General features: G+C 51.9%; 2 protein-coding genes across 2 annotated transcripts; both read left to right on the plus strand.

The window, feature by feature from the left end:
* Positions 1 to 447: 447 nt before the first annotated feature.
* On the plus strand, positions 448 to 2,923 carry LOC128949392 (olfactory receptor 14J1-like; the record flags this gene model as incomplete). Its single annotated transcript, XM_054294253.1, has 3 exons — positions 448 to 1,182; positions 2,671 to 2,681; positions 2,875 to 2,923. Coding segments are annotated over 3 exons (795 nt in total), but the record flags the coding sequence as incomplete, so codon positions are not given.
* A 14,616-nt stretch (positions 2,924 to 17,539) lies between these two features.
* LOC128949437 (olfactory receptor 49-like) lies at positions 17,540 to 18,480 on the plus strand. The gene is given in 2 exon segments (XM_054294297.1): positions 17,540 to 17,783; positions 17,786 to 18,480. Coding segments are annotated over 2 exon segments (939 nt in total).
* Positions 18,481 to 19,296: the final 816 nt, after the last annotated feature.

A 19,296-nucleotide genomic window follows, 5' to 3' on the forward strand; every position in this document is an offset into this window, starting at 1 on the left:
TTCGCCCAAGACCAATCATGCATCCACCTGTTGCATTCCACAGCAGCAGATAACCATTATTCATATTTTGTTGCTGAGGCCACAGTTTCTCAGAAGGGGGAAAATCCTAAAGAAAGGATTTTAATGAAAAGATGTCTGTGACAGAAGCCTGTTAATTAATAATTAAAATAATTCATGTGTGTTACAGAGGAGGGTGTATAGAAAATGGCTTTGATTTTGGTTACAAATATCTCCTCTAACCCTTCACTGTCCTTTTGTCCATGAAGAGATCCCCATCTGTAGCCACAGCAAATGTCCAACAGCAGCTCCATCAGGCACTTCCTCCTGCTGGCATTGGCAGACACGCCACAGCTGCAGCTCCTGCACTTCTGCCTCTTGCTGGCCATCTCCCTGGCTGCCCTCCTGGGCAACGGCCTCATCATCAGCGCCGTAGCCTGCGGCCACCACCTGCACACGCCCATGTTCTTCTTCCTGCTCAACCTGGCCCTCAGTGACCTGGGCTCCATCTGCACCACTGTCCCCAAAGCCATGCACAATTCCCTCTGGGACACCAGCACCATCTCCTACTCAGGATGTGCTGCACAGCTCTTTTTCTTTCTGTTCTTCATCTCAGCAGAGTTTTCCCTCCTGACCGTCATGTGCTATGACCGCTATGTGTCCATCTGCAAACCCCTGCACTACGGGACCCTCCTGGGCAGCAGAGCTTGTGCCCACATGCCAGCAGCTGCCTGGGCCAGTGCCTTTCTCCATGCTCTGCTGCAAACAGCCAATACATTTTCCCTGCCCCTGTGCCATGGCAATGTCCTGGGCCAGTTCTTCTGTGAAATCCCACAGATCCTCAAGCTCTCCTGCTCCAAATCCTACCTCAGGGAACTTGGGCTTCTTGTGTTTTCCATTTTTTTAGCTTTTGGCTGTTTTGTGTTCATTGTTTTCTCCTATGTGCAGATCTTCAGGGCTGTGCTGAGGATCCCTTCTGAGCAGGGGCGGCACAAAGCCTTTTCCACCTGCCTCCCTCACCTGGCTGTGGTCTCCCTGTTCCTCAGCACTGGCTTTTTTGCCTACCTGAAGCCCCCCTCCATCTCCTCCCCATCCCTGGATCTGGCCTTGTCAGTTCTGTACTCAGTGGTGCCTCCAACCCTGAACCCCCTCATCTACAGCCTGAGGAACCAGGAGCTCAAGGCTGCAGTGTGGACACTGATGACTGGATGGTTTCAGAAACATTGAACTGCTTGCTAGTTTCTGCAAATCACTTATAATAAAAGTAATTTTTAATAGTTATTATTTTTTTGGTTGTGGGGTTTTTTTACTTTTGTTTCATTCCATTAATCTTGTCCACACAATAGGACCATTGTTTATTGCACTTCATGTTTTTTGTTTCTCTCCACCATTGCTGTGGCCCCAAAGTGTGTCAATAAAGAGCTGTGCTCTCAGTGGGTTTCAATGAACTAAAGGATCTCCCAGCAAACTTTTCACAGGAGATCCCCCTTTTTTCCCCTTCTCTGGAGCAGCTGCAGCAATGTCTATGTGCAGAGTAGGGGCAGGTTAGGGGCAGCACAGCAGCTCTGTTCCTGCTGGCCACACCATTCCTGATCCAGGCCAGGAGCCATTGGCCTTCTTGCCCACCTGGGCACACTGCTGCCTCATGTCCAGCCTGCTGTCCATCAGTGCCCCTGGTCCCTTTCTGCCTGGCCGCTGTCCAGCCACTCTGTCCCCAGCCTGTAGCACTGCAGGGGTTGTTGTGGCCAAAGTGCAGGACCTGGGACTCGGTCTTGTTCAACCTCACCTTGTTGGATTTGGGCCCTGGATCCAGCCTGTCCAGGTCCCTCTGCAGCGCCCTCCCTCCTGCCGTCCAGCAGTACAGCACTTGCAGCCAACTTGGTCACAACAGTTCCATGAGGCCCTAGAGTGCCATAATGGTGACGCCATTACATGACTCCATGATTCCATGAGTCCATACAGGTTCACCACGGCCCCTTTGTTCTATGGCACGCCTTGGTGTCACAAAGTCCCTTGGATTCTTGTTTCCCACAGTGACACAATGGATCCTTGATTCCATGAGGTCTCACAGTGCAGCAATGCTCTCCTTGGTTCCACAGTGTCACAATGGTCCCTTGGTCTCAAGGGGCACCACGGTGTCAAACATGTTTCCTTCATTCTATGAGTCCCTGCAGAGCAACACTGGCCCCTTGGTTCCACGGGGCCCTGCAGTGTCACAATGGCCCCATCATTCTACAAGGTCCTGCAGTGTCGCAACGGCCTTCATGGTTCCACAAGGCCACACAGTGTCCCAGTGGTCCCTTGGTCCCATGAGGCCCCAGAGTGCCCCAATGGATTCCCTGGTGGTGCAGTGTCACAATGGACCCCGGCTCACACAAGATCCTGCAGTGTCACGAGGGACCCTTGTTTCCATGGGACACCAGAGTGTCACAATAGTTCTCTTATAAGCTAGTTTAGCATTAATTGACATTTGGTGAGGAGGGAAGAAGCCACCCATAGAAATGATTATTCTGAGAAGAGCTGCTGAGAGCTTCCTCTGTGCCTGAAAGCACCAATCAGTGACTGGTTTTGAAGACTGACACGTTTTTACACCAGTAGAAAGCTGAACACACCTCTATGAACACACATGTTAAAAATTAACAAACCCCAGCAAAAGCTCTCTTTTCTTTCCAGCCTGGGAACAGGTAACAAGGCCGGCCTGGCTCCCGTCTCACTGGGCCAGGCTGGATGGGCACTGCCGTGGGGCCAGGGCCCTTCTCAGGGACCCTGCCCAGCCCTGTCCCAGCAGAGCCGGGCACCAGCTGCTGCCAGGCAGGGGCAGGGGAGGCCATCAGCCTGTGGCGTGTTCCAGCTGAGATCTCAGCCATTTCCCCCCAGTGTGGACCTGCACGAGATCATGTGGCTGAGACCAGAGGCGGCCTTGTAGGCCACACAGAGAGTGGCCCTGTGCCTGGAATTGAACACAGCAGGGGCCAGAGACCGGCCATGGGGCTGATCCTGACACAGCCCCCAGGGCAGCCTGAAAAATCCATCACCGCGATTGTTTCAGCTGCCACATGGCAGGAATCAAATGAGCATCTGCAGGCCCCAGGTGAGATATTAACTCTTTCAGTGCATAGATAAGGCTTACAGACATTCAGTCCTGCCTCGGGTGAGAGAAAAGGACAGACTGAAGACACATAGAGAACAACATGAGACATGAAGGTCAGTTAGATGAAGTCAAGTCCCAGATGGGAGGGTTGAGGAGATGCCTCAGTCCTGGGATGAAATCCTCTTGTAAGGCTATGGAGAAAATATAATTGATTCATCAGACTCTTTTTTCCTTGTAACTCATTGAAAGTATGTGGGCATGAAGTGTTCAGATTGTAGATATGAACAAAGGCATTTCTGCTAAAGCAAGCAAATGCTGAAGTAGCTGTGATCCCATGAGAAGTTTGAACAGAAGGAGAGAGGATTGATGAAGACCGTTTGCTCACAGGGAAAGAAGAATACCTCTGTTCCCACTGATGAAGATGATGGCAGAGACAGATAAAGAACCTTTGCTCTTGAACAGCTCATACGTAAAATTAATACCTCATAACTTGACACAGCTCACAAACACAGCTTTGGGAAGGCTGTGAAAAAAGTGGGAGGGACTTCACAATTGCAGATTCCAGGGCAGCTGCTGTTCATGAAAATTAAAACCCACGAGAGAACTGTTTTCTTGTGGAAAAGTCTCCATAAAATGACAAGAGGGATTCCTCTCCCTAAGTGAACTGAAGAAAGGCTATTCTAGAGCTGATAAATTGACTGAATTGTTTCTGTATGTTGTTAGTGGGAAAGAAAAGGTTGTAGGAGAGAGGAGAAGGGTTCTAAAAGTTTTATTCTGATAGTTACTATTTTTCCTTTTAGTTAATATTAATAAAGTTTTCTTTAGGCCCTTTTAAAGTCTAAGCCTGTTTTGCCTTCCTCCTAATCCTATCTCGCAGCAGAAAATGAATGACTATATTCTAGTGGGTGCACTGACATTGAGCCAGCACTGAACTCACCACACCTTAGTTCCACCAGTCCCTGCAGTGTCACAATGGCCCCTTGGTTCCATCGGGCCCGAGGGTCTCACAAGGCTCTCCTTGGTTCCATAGTGTCACAATGGCCCCTCAGTTCAACAACGCCCTGCAGTGTCACAGTGGCCTCCATGGTTCCACGAGGACCCAGAGTGTCACACTGCACTCCTTGCTTCCATTCAGCCCCACAGTGCCACACTGGGGCCTTGGTTCTGTGGTGCCTTCAGTACACAGTGTCACTGTGATCCTCTTAGTTCCACAAGGCCCTGCAGTGTCACAATCATCACAGAATCACAGAATTAACCAGGCTGAAAAAGGCCTTGGAGATCAGCAACTCCACCCTGTGACCCAACACCACCTTGTCACCCAGACCATGGCACCGAGTGCCACATCCAGTCTTTGCTTAAACGCCTCCAGGGACAGTGACTCCACCACCTCCCTGGGCAGCCTCTTCCAATACCAAATCACCCTTTCTGTGAAGAACCTATTCCGAATGTCCAGCTGAAATGTCCCATGGTGCATCTTAATGCTGTGTCCTCTTGTCCTGTCACTGTTCCCTGGGAGAAGAGCCTGACCCCCCCTGGCTGCACCTTCCTGTCAGGGAGTTGCAGAGAGTGATGAGGTCTCCCCTGAGCCTCCTCTTCTCCAGGATAAACAACACCAGCTCCCTCAACCATTCCTCAATAAATTTCTGTTCCTCCCCAGCCTTGTTGCCCTTCTCTGGACATGCTCCAGCCCCTCCATGGCCTTCCTAAATTGGGGCCCAGAACTGGACACAGCACTCGAGGTGTGGCCTCACCAGTGCTGAGTGCAGGGCAAGAATCACTGCCCTGCTCCTGCTGGCCACACCATTCCTGATCCAGGCCAGGAGCCATTGGCCTTCTTGCCCACCTGGGCACACTGCTGCCTCATGTCCAGCCTGCTGTCCATCAGTGCCCCCAGGTCCCTTTCTGCCTGGCTGCTGTCCAGCCACTCTGTCCCCAACCTGTAGCACTGCAGGGGTTGTTGTGGCCAAAGTGCAGGACCCGGCACTTGGTCTTGTTCAACCTCACCTTGTTGGATTTGGGCCCTGGATCCAGCCTGTCCAGGTCTCTCTGCAGAGCCCTCCTACCCTCCAGCAGAGCCGCACTCACACTCAGCTTGGTGTCATCTGCAAATTTGCGGATGCTGGACTCAGTCCTCTCATGCAGATCATCAGTGCAGATATTGAAATCCACACTGGCTGGCTCTGATCCCTCGGCCATCCTGTGGGTGCCCTGGGATGGCACTCAAGGTGATCTGTTCCATAACCTTGCCGGGCACCCAGCTCAGGCTGACAGGCCTGGAGTTGCCCAGCTCCTCCTTCCAGCCCTTCTTGGGGATGGGCTCACATTGGCACCTCCAGTCCTCTGGGACCTCCCTGCTGAGCCAGCACTGATGGTAAATGATGGAGAGCAGCTTGGGGAGCTCATCCACCAGCTCCCTCATCCCTCTGGGATGGATCCCATCTGCTCCCAGAGACACCTGTGAGCATCTGAGTGGCTCAGCAGGTCCCCAGCTGCTTCCTCCTGGATTACAGGGGGGCTGTTCTGCTCCCTGTGCCCTTCCAGCAGCTCAGGGTGCACTTGTCCTGTGCATAACTTCACTTATTGTTGAAAATTGAGGCTAAGAAGGGGTTCAAGTACCCCAGCCTTTCCCTTGTCTTTAGTTACTCTATTCCCCACTGCATCCAACAATGAATAGAGGTTCTCCTTACACTTCCTTTCGCTATTAATTTATTTACACTAATATTTTTGAATATTTTTCACCAAAGTGTTCAGGTTAACCCCTAATTGACGTTTCACATTTCCACTTTTCTTTCTGCTTGGCCTAACAACATTCTAAAACACACCTGAGTTTCCAGACATTCTTTCCAAAGGTGATGCCCCCTCTTTTTTCCACTGAGTTCCCACAAAAGCTCCATGCCCAGCCAGGACAGTCATTTTCCTCGCTTGCTCATCGTTTGGCACAGAGGGACAGGCTGCTCCTTCCCCTTAATAATTAGATTCTTTAAGTGTGTCCATCTTTCCTGGACACCTTTGTTTAGGCTGTTTTCTCTTTAAAAATCAGTACCTGACTGAGTACTCTCCAAATCTGCATCCCAAGCAGGCCAAGGTCTGCCCTCTCTCATTCCAGTGTAGACATTTTGTTGATGCCACTCCTTCTTTCACAGGATGTTGAAAACTCTGTTATTTCATGGCCACTGTGCCCCAGGCAGCCTCCAACCACCACATCTCCCACCAGCCCTTCTCTGTTTGTGACCAGCAGGAGACTGAGCTTTCCTTGGGAGTGGGACTGTTACCAAAAATTCAGTAAAATAGAAAAATCCATAATCCCAATGTAGCATTAAGAAGCAGCATTCTTTATTTGGCCAGATGCACAGGGGGAGAGCTCCTCCCAAAGCCGTGCATGCTGAGTGCTGGAAGGTTTCTGTTTATATTCTGTATTTTGCACACATATTCATGGATCGTCCTGGACTAAACACACATCTGATAATCATTTCCCCAAAGTCATTAACATATTTCCCCTCCCCTTTACCCATGCATTCTCCTGTCCTGGGGGTCTCTCTGGTGGTCCCTGGTGCTCATGGACCCCAATGTTCCAGTGGGCCTGGCTGAGATGGCAGGACACTGAGGCTGGTGAATTTCAGTTCCCCTTCTCACACAATGGGCATTGTGTGGTTTCCAAAGGCCTGGGGTTTTAGACAACCAGCATTGTGAGTGCTCACCTGGTGTAGACAATTTATCATCTGGTAACATGAGGTCACAGAGTGGGCTATGACATCACAGAGTGGGTTATGACATCACAGAGTGGGTTATGTGAGGTCATTGAGCAACCACGGCACCATAGACTGTCTCTGTGACATCACAGAGCCAGGTGTGACATCACAGAGCAAAGGACTGACATCACATAGCAGACTATGGCATCACAGAGTTGGCTGTGACATCAGAGGCCAGCTGTGTGACATCAGAAAATGGGTTGTGACATCAGAGAGTAGGCTGTGACATCATGGGGGGGGTAGCTGTGTGACTTCACAGAGTGGGTTGTGGCATCAAGGACCAATGTAGCGATATCAGAGAATAAACTATGACATCACAGAGAAGGCTGTGACATCACAGGAGGGCTCTGTGAGGTCACTGGGTTGGTCACTCTGCCCCAGCCCGCCCTCACAGTTTTCCCCCGGAAGTCCAAAGCTGTTCATGCCCAGCAGGGTCCCTGTCCCCTGGTATCCCTCTGGTTCACCTGGAGCTGCAGCCTCCCACAAGGATGTTCCTAAAGATCAACTCCAAAACCTGACACAGAGACAGGGGACTGGGCTGTGTGACCAGCACATCAAGGACATGGATTATCCAGGTCACTGGGGCCTGGTTTGGGGTCCCCAGGGCAGGAAAGATGTCTGGCAGCTGGAGCAGGGCCTGGGAAGGGCCTCCAAGGTGGGGCTGGAGCCCTTGGGCTGTGAGCAGAGGCTGAGGGAGCTGGGCTTGTCCAGCCCAGAGCAGGGAAGGCTGAGGGGCTCCTCATCCAAGCCTGGCAGTGCCAGCCAGGAGGGGATGGAGAACACAGAGCCAGGCTCTTCATCGGGGGGCCTGGGGGGAGACAAAAGCCAATGGGTGGAAGGGGAAAGAGGGGAGATGAGCCAGGACAGGAGGAGATGAAATGAGTCAGGCTGGTTTCAGCATTTCCTCAACACCAAAAGCAGCCTGAGCCCCTCCTCCATCCACTACTGACAGCTTTGCAAATTAGGAATTGTTCAGGCCATTTTATCCCCACTTCAGGATGAGCATCCTGATACAAAAATTTAATTCTATTTACATCTATCACAGAACCATATTTTTCTTAATTTTAGTATGGAAATCACTTGTGGATGGTGGACATGTCAGACGCTGCTGGGACTATGCACATGGCTCAGGGAAGAGCGTGGTTGTTATTCAGTTATATCCTGTTCAACCATGGTCACTTGGCCATGAAGAGAAACTTCCTGTGCCTCTGAGTCCCACCAGTTCCTGACCCCCAAAGGACACAAACCTGGTGAGTTCTGGCTCCCACTCCAGTGGTGGCACCTGCACCTCCCTCCATCCCCAGAGCAGAGCTCCCTTGTCCCAGAGAGTCCCTGGCAATGCAGGGATGAAGGAAACAGGACGGGCTGTGGGGATCAGGGGCAGGGCACAGCCAGGGATTTGGGGTGGTTGTGAGCCCAGGGCAGGACGTGGCCCTTGGCCTTGGTGAACCTCATCCCATTGTCCTGGGCCCATGGCTCCAGCCTGGCCAGATCCCTCTGCAGAGCTTCCTGCCCTCCAGCACAGCCACACTGCCACCCAGCTTGGGCTCACCTAGGAACTGACTGAGGGTGCCCTCAATGGCCTCATCCAGATCAGCAATAAAGAGATTTCACTGACCTAGCCCAAATCCTGAGCCCTGGGGACACCCCTGGATGTGACTCCATTCCTCAGCTGCTCTCAGTGCCAGGGGTTGGATGGTTAAAATGGTGGGGAGGGGGTAGGGACAAAGTGTGATTGATTGTCAGCCATGAAGGGTCTTGATTTTCATATCTGTTCAGACTGCATGAGGAGGTGCTGGGGATCAATATCAACTGGGGATTGCAGATAGCAATCTAAAAACAGGAAAAGGAACCTAAAAGGACAAAACAATTCTCTATTCATTGTTTTTTGATATAGTAGATTCAGTTTGAATACACTTCTGAAATCTGTCTAATTAATCACAGAAGAACTGAAGATCTGAATTATTCCCATGGGCTTGTCTTGTTTGGGTGTTTTAACAAATGTTTATGAGCCTTTGTCACTGAATTTCTGAACTGAAGAGCTCAACAAAGAAGAGGCCTCTGGAAAAGTAAAATTCATCACCAATCTCCAAGGTGCTGAGGATCCATCTTGATCAGAGCAGGAATGAACAGAAATGGACACGGCTTTGTGGCTGCCCCAGCTCTGGGATGGGCCCTGGGCCTGGAGCAGGAGCAGCTCTTGAGGGCCCCAAGGCCGGGGCTCTTGTGCTGCCCTGGGCAGATGGGATGGCAGCAGGGGCTGCAGAGCTCTCAGCATCTCCTGCAGAGGAGAGCAGGGCACCCAGGGAGCCTCCTATCCCTTGGCCAGGCACGTTCCCCCATGGTGGGGCTGAGTCCTGTGGCAGCTGCAGCTGCTGCTGTGCCCTTGCCAGGGGCTGAGGCCGTGGGGCAGTGCCCAGAGCAGCCTGGCCTGAGCAGAGCTGTGGGGCCAGAGCCGGCTGGGCTGGGCTGGGGAGAGACCCTTGGTGCTGCCCAGAGCTCAGGGCAGCTGGCAGAGCTTGCAGGGAGCTGGGCTGGGCTCAGAGAGCCCGCCCCAGAAACCATCAGTGTCCATCTCAGCCTGGCTGAGCGTGCAGGGGCCAAGAAGAGCAGCCCAGGGTCTGCAAGTTCTCTGGGTGGGTGTTGGATTTCTGTGCTGTTTAGATGGTCTGGGAAAAGCCCAAAGATGGCCTTGGGCCCCCGGGTTCGAAAGGACGAGAGGAAGCTTCAGATTTGTTCTTGGTCTCGGTGTTTATTAATTGCTTATCTAAAAGATTTTCTCTTGGCCTGACAGAGTTCTGCTCAGCAGTCAGCCATGGGCACACACTGAGAGCCCCTGGGGCGGTCGTCTATCTTTATACCCGGAGTTCCGTATACAATATTTATCATTTTTCTCCAATACCCTCTACCCATATTAACCAGTGTTCCCCTAGTAAGGTCCAATCCCGGAGTGCCAACATCACCACAGAAGATGGAGGCTTAGAGGAAGAAGAAGAAGGAGAAGGGCACGCCCCAATCCTTCCATCTTGCCTCTCTAGACCCCCCTGTACAGGGATCTTAAACCCTGTATCTCACACTCCAATTAACTTGTCCCTTCACCATTCACCCCAGTGAAATCCTCCCGTCCTCATACTGATGTCATCTCCCATGTAGGATCAAAGTCCAGCCACCAGACATTTCTGGCAACATTCCAGGACTCCCGAGCCCCCCAGGGGGGGTCTTGTTCACCCTGCACCCCAGTTCTGAGAGACTGAGATCCCACAGGTGGGAGCTGAGCTTGGGAGCCCTTGAGCCCTGCCAAGTGCTGGGGCTGCACCTCCAGCTCCAGAGGAGATGGGACAGATGAGAGCAGGGACAAATCATTCCTGCTGGATTCTTTCTTGTGTTTGCTTGTACAGTGACCAGGATCCATATTTAGAGGAGGTGTTTTGTGTCAGATAACACTGGTAGAGTGAAAAGAATAATATTATGAACCTGAAAATAATATTTCATGCATAAGACACACTGAGGAAACAAAAGACACATATGATCAGAAGAGCAGCTGGGTTTTTTAGAGGATGAGAGACCCATTGATGTTCAAACCTGTAGTCAAACCTGTTCAAATACTTTCCTCAGGCCTTTCTTGAGATGAGAGGTGACCAACAGAGGCCAAGGCCAGCCAGAGCTCTCTGTCCTGGCAGCTTTTGTCATGGATTCCCTTGCATATAGGGAATTTTTCAGAGGGAGCATCAGTTTTGACTGTGAGAACCTGGGAAGACAGATGGTTCTTTTCCACATTAAGGAAAGCACAGAGTCCCAGTTCTCCAGGGGCTGATGAGAGGCAGCCCTCAGCATTCTAAGATCAGCTGGACCTTTTCAGTGGCCCCTTGGAGGCCAAACCAGCCAAACCTGTTCCATCTCCCCTTGGTTCCATGAGGCCCTGCAGTGTCACAATGTTCTCCTTGCTTCTGCAGTGTGGCCCCGTGCTTCCATGAGACCGTGCAGGGTCACAGTGGCCCTTTGGTTCCGTGGGGCCCCACAGTGTCACAATGGTCTCCATGATTCCATGGGGCCTTGCAATTCCACAATGCTCTCCATGGATCCACGGTGCCCTGCAGGATCACAACGGCCCTTTGGTTCCACGAGGCCCTGAAATGCAGCAATGGCCTCCTGGTTCCACAAAGCCCTGCTGCTTCACACTGGCCCCTTGGGACCATACGGCCCAGCAGAGCCACAGTGATGGCCTTGGTACCACGAGGCCCCACAGTGTCACCATGATCCCCACAGGAAGGAAACCACACAGCCCCAGTGTTTCAGGAGCTGATGAACTGCAGTCACCAGAGGCCAAGGCCAGGCCTGTCTGTCTGTCCTGGCAGCTTTGTCTTGGAGGAGCTCTTGGATATTGGAAATTTTGAATGCGGAATCCCAATTTCAGCCATTTCTCCCTGGAGGAGAAGGCCAGTTCTTTTCCACAGAAAGGAAAGAATGGAGCCCCTGTGCTTGGAAGACAGGTGAGAGCCAGCCCTCAGGAGGCCAAGGCCAGTCAGACCTGGCTGGACAGGCAGCTTTTGTGTAGAAGCAATCAATGGATATAGGACTTTTGCAGGTGGAATCCCAATTTTAGCCATGAGCACTTGCAAAAACATAGTTCTTTTCCATAGGAAGGAAAGGGTGGAGCCTCAGTGTTTGAAGGCAGGTGAGACCGAAATTTCAGGAAGACCAGGTCAGCCAGACTTGCTGGCAATGGCAGATTTTGTCTGGGAACAATCCCTGGATATTGGGAATTTTGGAGACGGAATCCTTTTTTGGCCATGGATGCTTGAATGAGAAGGGCAGTTCTTTTCCAATTGAAGGAAAGCCCAGAGCCCCAGGGTTTCAGGGGTACAAGAGAAGAGACCTTCAACATGCCAAGGGCAGTTGGACCAGTCAGACCAAGCCAACCAGACCAGTTCCCTGTTCCCTTGTTCCATGAGGCCCTGCAGTGTCCCAGTGGTGGTGTCATATTGGATCCTTGGTTCCATCAGGCCCAGATGTGTCACACTGGCCTCTTGTTTCCATGGGGCTCCAGTGTCACAATCGTCCCTGGCTTCCATGAGGCCTGGCAGTGTCACAGGGGTCTCCTTGGTGCCACAGTGTCACAATGGACCCTTGTTTCCATGAAGACTTGCAGTGTCACAGGGGTCTCCTGGACCCATGAGGCCCTGCAGAGCCCCTTGTTTCAATGAGGCATCAAATTGTCAGAATGGCCTCCAGGATTCCATGAGGCCCCACAATGTCCCAATGGACCGTTGGTTCCATGGGGTCCTGCAATGTTCATGGATCCTTAGTTCCATGGGGCCCTGCAGTGTCACAATGGCCTCCTTGGTTCCATGGTGCCACACAGTGTGACAACTTCCCCTTGGTCTGCCAAGACTCCAGAGTGTCACAATGGTTCCTTGCTTGCATGAGGCCTTCTAGTGTCACAATGGTCTCCATGATCCCACAAGGCCTTGCAGTGTCACAACAGACCATTGGTTTCATGGAGCCCCAGAGTGTCACTATGGTCCCCTTGGCTCCATAAGGCTCTGAAGTGCCACAATGGCCCTTTGGTTCCACAAGGCCTCCAAGTGTAAAAATGGCCTCCATGGTTCCATGTGGCCCTGCTGTGTCACAATGGACCTTTGGTACCATGATGCCCCAGAGTGTCACAATGGTATCTTGGTTCCGCAGTGTCAGAATGGACACTTCATCCCATGGACACCCACAGTGTTCACTGCAGTGCCCTTAATTCCACCAGGCCCTGCCATGCTCTAATGGCCCCTTGGTTCCACTGAGTCCCAAAGTGTCAGAACAGTCTCCATTGTTCCATAAGGCCCCGCAATGTCACTGTGCTCCCCTTGGTTCCACAGGGCCCCACAGTGGAACAATGGACTCTTGGTTCCATGAGGTTCCTCAGTCCCAATGGTCTCCTTGGATCCGCAGTGTCACAATTGCCCCTTGGCTCTGTGTGGCCACTCTGTGTCACAACGGCTCATGGTTCCATGAGGCCACACAGTTTAAAAAGGGACCCTTGATTCCATCAGGCCTTGCTGTGTCCCAATGGACTTCTGGTTCCATGAGCTCTCACACTGCCAGCAGCAGTCTCTTTGGTTCTGCAGTGTCACCATGGACCCTTTGTTTCATGATGTCCCGCAGTAGAACACGGTCACTATGGTTCCGTGAGGTTCTGCAGTGCCACAATGGACCCATGGTTCCACCAGGCCTTGCTGTGTCACAATGGCCCCTTGGTTCCATGAGGTTTCTCAGGGTCACAATGGTCTCCTTGGATCCGCAGTATCACAATGGACCATTGGTCCAATGTGGCCCCAATGTGCCCAAATGGATTTTGGTTCCATGGGGTTCTGCTGTGTCACAATGGACCCTTTGTTCCATGAGTTTGCACAGTATCACAGCTGACTCCTTGGTTCTGTGAGGAACCACTGTCACCAACACTCTGAAATATCAGAATAAGGGTCCTGAACACTCATTTGCTATTTCAGAGAGTATCATATATTCAGGACTGAGCTCTAGTGAGGGATAAATCCTAATCTTACTTGGACATGTAATTCTACCACTGTGTTGCCTATAAACAGTTAGTAAATGCCACTTAGAATTTACCCACTTCCATAAAACCCACCTCAAAATCCCAGATTCCCTCCTTGTTTTCTCTATCCCTGCACCCTTGAGCCAGATGTCTTCTTCTTTTCTTCCAACCATCCTTGCTGTGAAAGCGGCCCCTGCATGTCTTGTTCCTGTGCTGAAAGTTCCCAGGCAGGGTAAAAGTGGAATGAAGCCTTTTGGTATCAGCCCCAGGCTTTGTGTGGGCAGACAGAGGCAGGCAGGAGGCAGAGCTGTCAGCAAAGGAAGGGGCCAGCCAGGTGGGGCAGCCGGGGGATGCCGACAGCCTGCAGGGACAGAGGCGCAGGGCAGGGACACCGTGGGACAGCCTTGGCTGCACAGGGCACAGGCATGTGCAGCAGCTGCAAGACAGCCCTGCCAGAGCCAACTTGGGCAGCACTTTGGCCATGGCTGCTGGGCCTGGGCCTGAGGCAGGAGCAGGAGACAAGTGACCCTTGCAGGCCTGGGGCCTCATTGCCTCCTTGTCCCTGCTCAGCAGCCTGGCAGGGGCCGCCCCATGCTCCTGCCCTTCCCATTGCACATCCCCACATGCCAGTGCCCATCCTGGCAAGAGCCCTGAGCAAGGAGGGAGGGACAGCATCTGCCTGGCCAGGGGCTGGGGCTCAGGCCTTGGCCCTTTGCATTCCTCAAACACATCCAGCTTTGCTGAGCACCAGAGACACCTTGGCCTTGTTTGTCCCCAGCTGTCATCACTGCCTCCAGTGTTCTGCTCTAACTGGAATCTAGGGACACCTTCTCAGTCATGTCCCTTAGTGGGACCCATTAAAACTTTAAGAAAATTTGGAGTCTAAATTTAAATTTGAGTTCTTGAGAAGTTTTTTGAAGACACTCTCTCAGGGACTGAGTCTGAGTCTGATGTAAACAACACAAAAGCCCTGTGAGAATCATTAAACTTTTCCTAGTCCACTTATGGAGAAAGATTTCAAAGAACTTGTAAAAAATACGCATTCCTATTTTAAAGGATGTATTTTATTTTATTTGTCTTTACATCAGAGGTGATTGCAGCATTCTGTGATTGATATTGACCCAGGGTCTCTCCTCAGCAGCTCTGGCCTGCTCACAGAAGCTGTGCCTGGAGCTCTGACCCAGTGTGGACAACCTTGCTCCACATTGCCCAGCCCCATCCTGTCTGTCCTCACTCCCCTGGGACCTGCTATGCTTGCAGAGCTGGCTGCACTCAGCCTAAGAGGGGTTTTCCCTTTTGGGGGATTTTTTGAAGCAATCTGAAACTCCTGAGTTTCCCCACTGCAAACAGACACACTGCTCAGGTGTGTGCCAGCCACAGGTGCCACCAAAGCCACTGCAGAGCTGCCCTGGGCCAGCTGTGAGGGTGGATCATCAGCCCAAGCTGCACTGGGCCACTGCAAGGGGCTGTGGCAATGGGCGCTGCACTGACCCAACTGCTGGGTTTGGCTGCCACGGCCACCGAGAGAAATTAAACTGTCCTTGGAAACACTGGGGAGGACTGGGACATACTGGGGAACACTGGGAAGGCTGTGGGAGACACTGGGACATACTGGGAGTGATACTGAGGAGGAGTGGGACAACCTGGGAATACGAGGAATACTGAGGGGGAATCTGGGTGGACTGGGATGGACTGTGGGGGTACACTGGGACATACTGGGAGTGATACTGGGGCAAACTAGGGACACTGGGGACATTGCGGGGAAGACTGGGGACACTGTGGCATCCTCTGGATGAAATTGAGGTGAACTGGAAGGGAGTGGGAATAAACTCAGGTGTATTGGGAGGGACTGGGCAGTACCGGGAGGGGCTGGAAGAGGGTGAATGGGCTGTTCCCGCCTCCACCACATCCCATTTGCCGAGGCTCTCGCAAATCACTGACCACAGCCAATCAGCACAAGGGACCCGGTTTTGGGGGTGGTGCCTAGATTGGCGCCTTTCCTTTTTGTCTACAACTCCCATCATGCCCCACGGCCCGATTGAGCCCAATTAGAGCCGGAATAACAACTCCCGTCATGCCCGACCCTCCACGGAACACCGGGATCCGCCCCCATCTGTTCCATAAGTGTCCCCCACACCTTCCAGGATGCCGCAGTGCCCCCTCAGCGCCCATTTGGGACCCCCCAAAAGCGTCCCTGGACCCTTGAGTGATCCCAACCCCACAGATGCCCGGTACAGCCACTTTTGGGAATTCATCCCCTCCCATCCCCGGCGGCCCCAGAGCCCCTCAGAACACAGTCCCGTGCCTAAAACTCCTGCCGTGCCCCGCGCTCTTAAGAACCTGGTTAGAGCTCCCCGAGCTCCCCCTAAGGGCTCTCGAACCATTTAAGTTCCACCGAGGACCTCAAGTCGCGGCTTGGACGCAAAAGTGTCCTCCAAGCGTCTTCCCGGACCCCCAAACATTGTGTTCGAGCCACTCTCGGGACTACAGCTCCCATCATGCTCCGCGGCGCAAGTCCAGCGTTATTCCAGCCGGGACTTCATCTCCCGTCATGCCCCGCGCCCCACCAAGAGCCATTGCAGCTGCGCCCAGAACTCCCGTGATGCTCCGCGGCCCCGTTAAACCGTATGATACCCGCGCTACAGGAGCTCTGAAGCATCAGAGCTTCCAGCCAGGCTGGTGATCGCTGCATTTATGCACAAGAATCGGCCCGGGCACAGCAGGATCTGCTCATTTCGAGGGCTGCCCCGAGGCCCCACCTGGAGAGCTCCCAAACATTTCAGTCCCACAGTTAATTTCGAAGGTGACTAATTTTTGTTCATTTTGGAGCTGGTTCATTTTGAGGGCTCTTGACTGAGCTCAGTCACTTGGTTTCAAGTTGATGGCCTGTCTCAGACCAGTCTCTGCTCTGCTCTGTGTGGACAATGAGATGGGAGAGTCCTTGGGCCACCCAGGGGTCCAGTGACTTCGGTGCTCTGGTTGTCATCAACAGAGCTTTGTTTCACTGCTTCAGACCCTCCCTCTCCTCTTCTCCCCGGCATTTTAAATAATCCTATTTTCAAAGTCACCTGCTCTGCTCTTCATGTCTAAAAGCAAACCAAAAAACCTGAAAGGGAAAATACGTTTTTCTTAGACATAGCTTTATTTTAGACTTTATTAGAAAATACAGTCTTTATTGCATATATTTTTCTCATGTATCTTTCCTTAGCTGTGCATTTTGGTTTCAAAACAGAGTAACTTAATTACTTAATTAATCCGGCATTTGAGACTTGAAAAGTGAGTTTAATCTATTCCCTGCAGGCACCCAGGAGAATTTGTTGTCTTGAGGCTCCCTCTGTAACCAGTAGAGACAAGAGAACATTTGGAGGCTGGGTGCTCCCATCTGGCACACAAAGCAAAAATTACAAATCTCTCACTCTGCACTTGGGTTATTTGCTATCAATGGCAATGAAGGACTGCATGGGAACAGGTGCATTTTGGTGCAGACAGGAGACAGCTCAGGTTGTGACACTCTGTGTGGATCCATAATAAATTCCAGTCCTCATTTGGAGCACTCAAAAACCAAGTTATAATTGGTCCCTATTCTGCCCTCCCCACTCCTTTCCTGACGAGCCAGAGAGGGAAAAGCTGTGGAAGAAAGCAGAGGGTTGCAAAAGAGATACTTGGGATTGCTTATTTTGGAATCAACAGATCCTCAGGGACTCCTGTCCAAAGGCAAGTACTGAAAAGTAGAAACAAGGAACTTCAATGTACAGATTGGATGTAATTTCACAGTTTAGTGTTTGCGCTGTAGATGAGAGGTGTTTGGCACATGGGTGTGACAGATTTTGCAGTAGGTCTGAGTGAGCTGGGAATTTCCCACGAAAGGGGGGAAATAGCCAAGAACTCTTTAGAATCCTCTGTTCTGGTGAAAGAACTTTTTGGGGAGTGTTTGGAAAAGGTAGAAAGAACACAATAAACCCCTGGCGTCTCTACCTGAAATGGTAAACAGAACAATCAGGGTGTGAGAATTGTTTGTAGCACGATCTCTGTGCTCTATAGCAAGACTGCAGGAAAAGAAAAAAGCAGAGAAGGAAGGATAGAAATGTTTGTCCAGACTGTGAAATTTTCCCACTTGTTTTTGCCATGTTCCTGTCTCAGCAGGATGAGCTGGAATTCAGCATGGGACCAGAAAATGAAACAGCAGTTACTGAGTTCATCCTAGAGGGTTTTCCAGAGCTGGATCCAAGGCTGCAGGTATTTTTCTCTCTGGTCCTTCTGCTCATGTACCTGACAACAGTGATGGGGAATGCAACCATCATTTTCCTCGTGTGTGTGGATCACCACCTGCAAACCCCCATGTACTTTTTCATCAGCAACCTGGCCTTCCTGGAAATCTGGTTTACATCCTCCACAAGCATCAAACTGTGATGCTGAGTTCTGGTCAGAACACTCTCTCACTAAGCAGCTGCTTTGCCCAAAACTATTTCTATTTTGCTATGGGCTGCACAGAGTTCATGCTGCTCGTTGTCATGTCCTTTGACCGCTATGTTGCCATCTGCCAACCTTTGCTCTATGCTGCCATCATGAAGCCTCAGCTCTGTGTCCGCCTGGTTGTTGCTGCTTGGATCCTCAGCTTTGCCCTGCTGAGCTACCGGCTGCTCTTCCTCTCTGAGCTGTCCTTCTGTGGCTCCAAGATCCCCCATTTCTTTTGTGACAACTCCCCCTTGTTCAAACTGTCCTGCTCTGACACCAGCCTGCTCTGGAAAATAGACTCTGTCTTCATATCCTGTGTTGTGCTGGGTTCCTTGTGTTTGACTCTGGCATTTTACATCTGCATCCTTTTCTGTGTTCTGCATCTTCCAGCAGCCTCTGGGAGGAAGAAAGCTTTGACTGCGTGTTCTTCCCATCTCATCACCTTATCCATTGCCTACGGGAGCTGCATTGCTCTGTACACACGTCCTGCAGAATCTATTTCCATGAGCACCAACAGAATTGTAGCTCTGCTGAATACAGTCCTGTACCCATTCTTAAACCCATTCATCTACAGCCTTCGGAACAAACCTGTGATCCTGGCCCTGAGCAAATCCATTGCAAGGGCAAGAACAAAGCTTTTCCCCTAACCATGGTGCATTTCTGGAAAGCCATCCCAAGAATCTGGTGTCATCGGTTACACAATAGCAGTGCCTGTGAGTGCAGCCTCCAAACAGGGCTGCCTCAGGTCAAGAGATAAGAGACTCATCTGCACACCCAGACATGGCACCGACAATGGCAAGAGGAGAAACTCAGTTCATTCTCTGCCCTGGCTGCTCCCAGGACCATTTACTGGAGAGCCACCAGCTCATTAAGGGCCAATCTGCGTAACAGAGAAGAGTTCAGAAGAACAGCACAAAGTGACAATCCAAATTACAGCTCCTGGGCGAAGGACATCTTGTCCAGCTCCTTCCCTGGGACAGCCAGCAGCCCCAGTGTCTAGGTTTGGAATCGCAAAGTCACTGAGAGCAGGTGGGGAAGACTGGGGGGAATTGGAAAGGGACCGGGAAGGAACTCAGGTGTATTGGGAGGGACTGGTCTGTACTGGGAGGGACAGGAGAGGGTGCATTGGCTGCTCCCGCCTCCACCGCCTCCCATTTGTCGAGGCTCCCGCCCATCACAGCCTGCAGCCATTCAGCGCCAGAGGCCGGGGCCTCGAGAGGGGTGCCTAGGGTAGGCGCCGTATTTTCTGGTTTTGCCTACAACGCCCATCATGCCCCGCGGGCCGATTGAGCCCAATTGCAGCCAAAACAACAACGCCCGTCATGCCCCGCGCTCCACAGAACCTCCAGGATCCCACAGTGCCCCCTCAGCGCCCATTCGGGACTCCCATAAGCACCCCCGAACCCCTGAGTGCTCCCACCCCCACAGATGGCCGGTACAGCCACTTCTGGGAATTCATCTCC

The sequence above is a fragment of the Melozone crissalis genome, unplaced genomic scaffold (assembly GCF_028551555.1).
Source record: "Melozone crissalis strain CALT ecotype California unplaced genomic scaffold, PUWL_Pcris_2 ptg000231l_1, whole genome shotgun sequence".
Classification (NCBI taxonomy): Eukaryota; Metazoa; Chordata; class Aves; order Passeriformes; family Passerellidae; genus Melozone; species Melozone crissalis.